This window comes from Amphimedon queenslandica, unplaced genomic scaffold (assembly GCF_000090795.2).
Source record: "Amphimedon queenslandica unplaced genomic scaffold, v1.1 AMPQUscaffold_8585_Cont19471, whole genome shotgun sequence".
Taxonomy (NCBI): Eukaryota; Metazoa; Porifera; class Demospongiae; order Haplosclerida; family Niphatidae; genus Amphimedon; species Amphimedon queenslandica.
The window spans coordinates 585-1,933 of NW_003551138.1; the positions used below are offsets into that span (position 1 = coordinate 585).

Here is a 1,349-nt window from a genome sequence, read left to right on the forward strand (position 1 = left end):
CTCTGAGGCAGTGGCTCATAAATCTTATGCTTCATAGTTTCAGGTAAAATTTGTCATTGAGATGAAATATCATTTTTCTTTGATAATTGACAGATGCAAGACAATACATATTCGAGTTAGGCAATCAGAGCTGCTCAGTGCAGAGCGAGATATCATTGAAAATGGATACTTGACAAATGTATGCATCATTTTAACGTTTGTATGCATGTTTAACATGACTTTATTCATGATAGCTGGAGCACATTACAAGTACAGAGGAGGAGCATTGTTCACCAGAGGCCAGCGACATTGAAGATACAGATAATGATGATGATAATCTGGATAATTGTGAGTCATGCCAAGACTTATGTTTTCTTGGTGATAAAAATAGTGAGTGAATGACATCAAGTGAACACTTGCCCTTATAGTGCAATTCACTGAATCATTGGAAAGCATTGAAAGTGAAAAACTTCTGATCCCGACATTTCAAAATGGTTGTGACAATCCTGAAGATTTAACTGAAATGCCATACGAATATGACACTTGTGTGAAATACTACCCAAAATTGGCAAGACCACAAGGGTAACAAACTGACAAATTCTTTTGGAATTGACTGAATAGATGTTTCTGTTATCAATGTAGGACGAATATTTTGTTTGAGCGTGCGTTTATTCGAGAAAATGTGAAGTTATTTGAGGTATATAACTGTGAAAACACTTTGGATCTTTATGTTCTAATTTCGTTAGGACAAATTAAGGAATATATATCAAGAGCCGGAAAGCAGCATTTTTTGGAAAGAGGCCAGTTTTATAAAGAAGCATGACATTGGAAGGACAAACTTCTGGCCCCTTGATTATTATGATATGGTAAATGATTTAGTGAGGCCTTCAATTACTATTTCAATCATAGGGATTGGAAATATTGTATTATTTACAAGCATTGCAAAGCGACATTGAAAAGAGAAGTGTGGCAATTCCAAGCCCGATTATGACAAGAATAATTATACCCGAAGTAATTGTATAACTTTCATATTCATTACATAGATAATAATTTTTTCATTAATAGATTCTAACTTATCTAATGGCCAAGAGATTCAACATATCTATTTCAAAGGCTTTTCTTATATTTAAAGACCAATCATTTAAGGATATTGAACTTTGATTATAATTTTAAACTATTAAAAATTAAAGTATTTAGTGTTATTTATGAATGTATATAGAGCATAAAAATTATTTATGAAATTATTATTAGACTTGCTCTGAATAGCAAAATCATTAGAATGGTATCACTGACTAAGCCCCTATTATAAATATCAATGAATCAGAATCAAGCGATTGCTGAGTGGGTGATGTCTCATTTGCATTAATGAA

At 32.4% G+C, this 1,349-nt stretch overlaps 1 protein-coding gene across 1 annotated transcript; it reads left to right on the forward strand.

The window, feature by feature from the left end:
* Positions 1-239: 239 nt before the first annotated feature.
* LOC109591265 (uncharacterized) lies at positions 240-1,140 on the forward strand. The gene is made up of 6 exons (XM_020007031.1): positions 240-327; positions 408-561; positions 622-676; positions 726-845; positions 889-990; positions 1,045-1,140. The coding sequence occupies exons 2-6, from the start codon at positions 503-505 to the stop codon at positions 1,138-1,140; spliced, it is 432 nt and encodes a 143-aa protein (XP_019862590.1). The 5' UTR covers positions 240-327; positions 408-502.
* Positions 1,141-1,349: the final 209 nt, after the last annotated feature.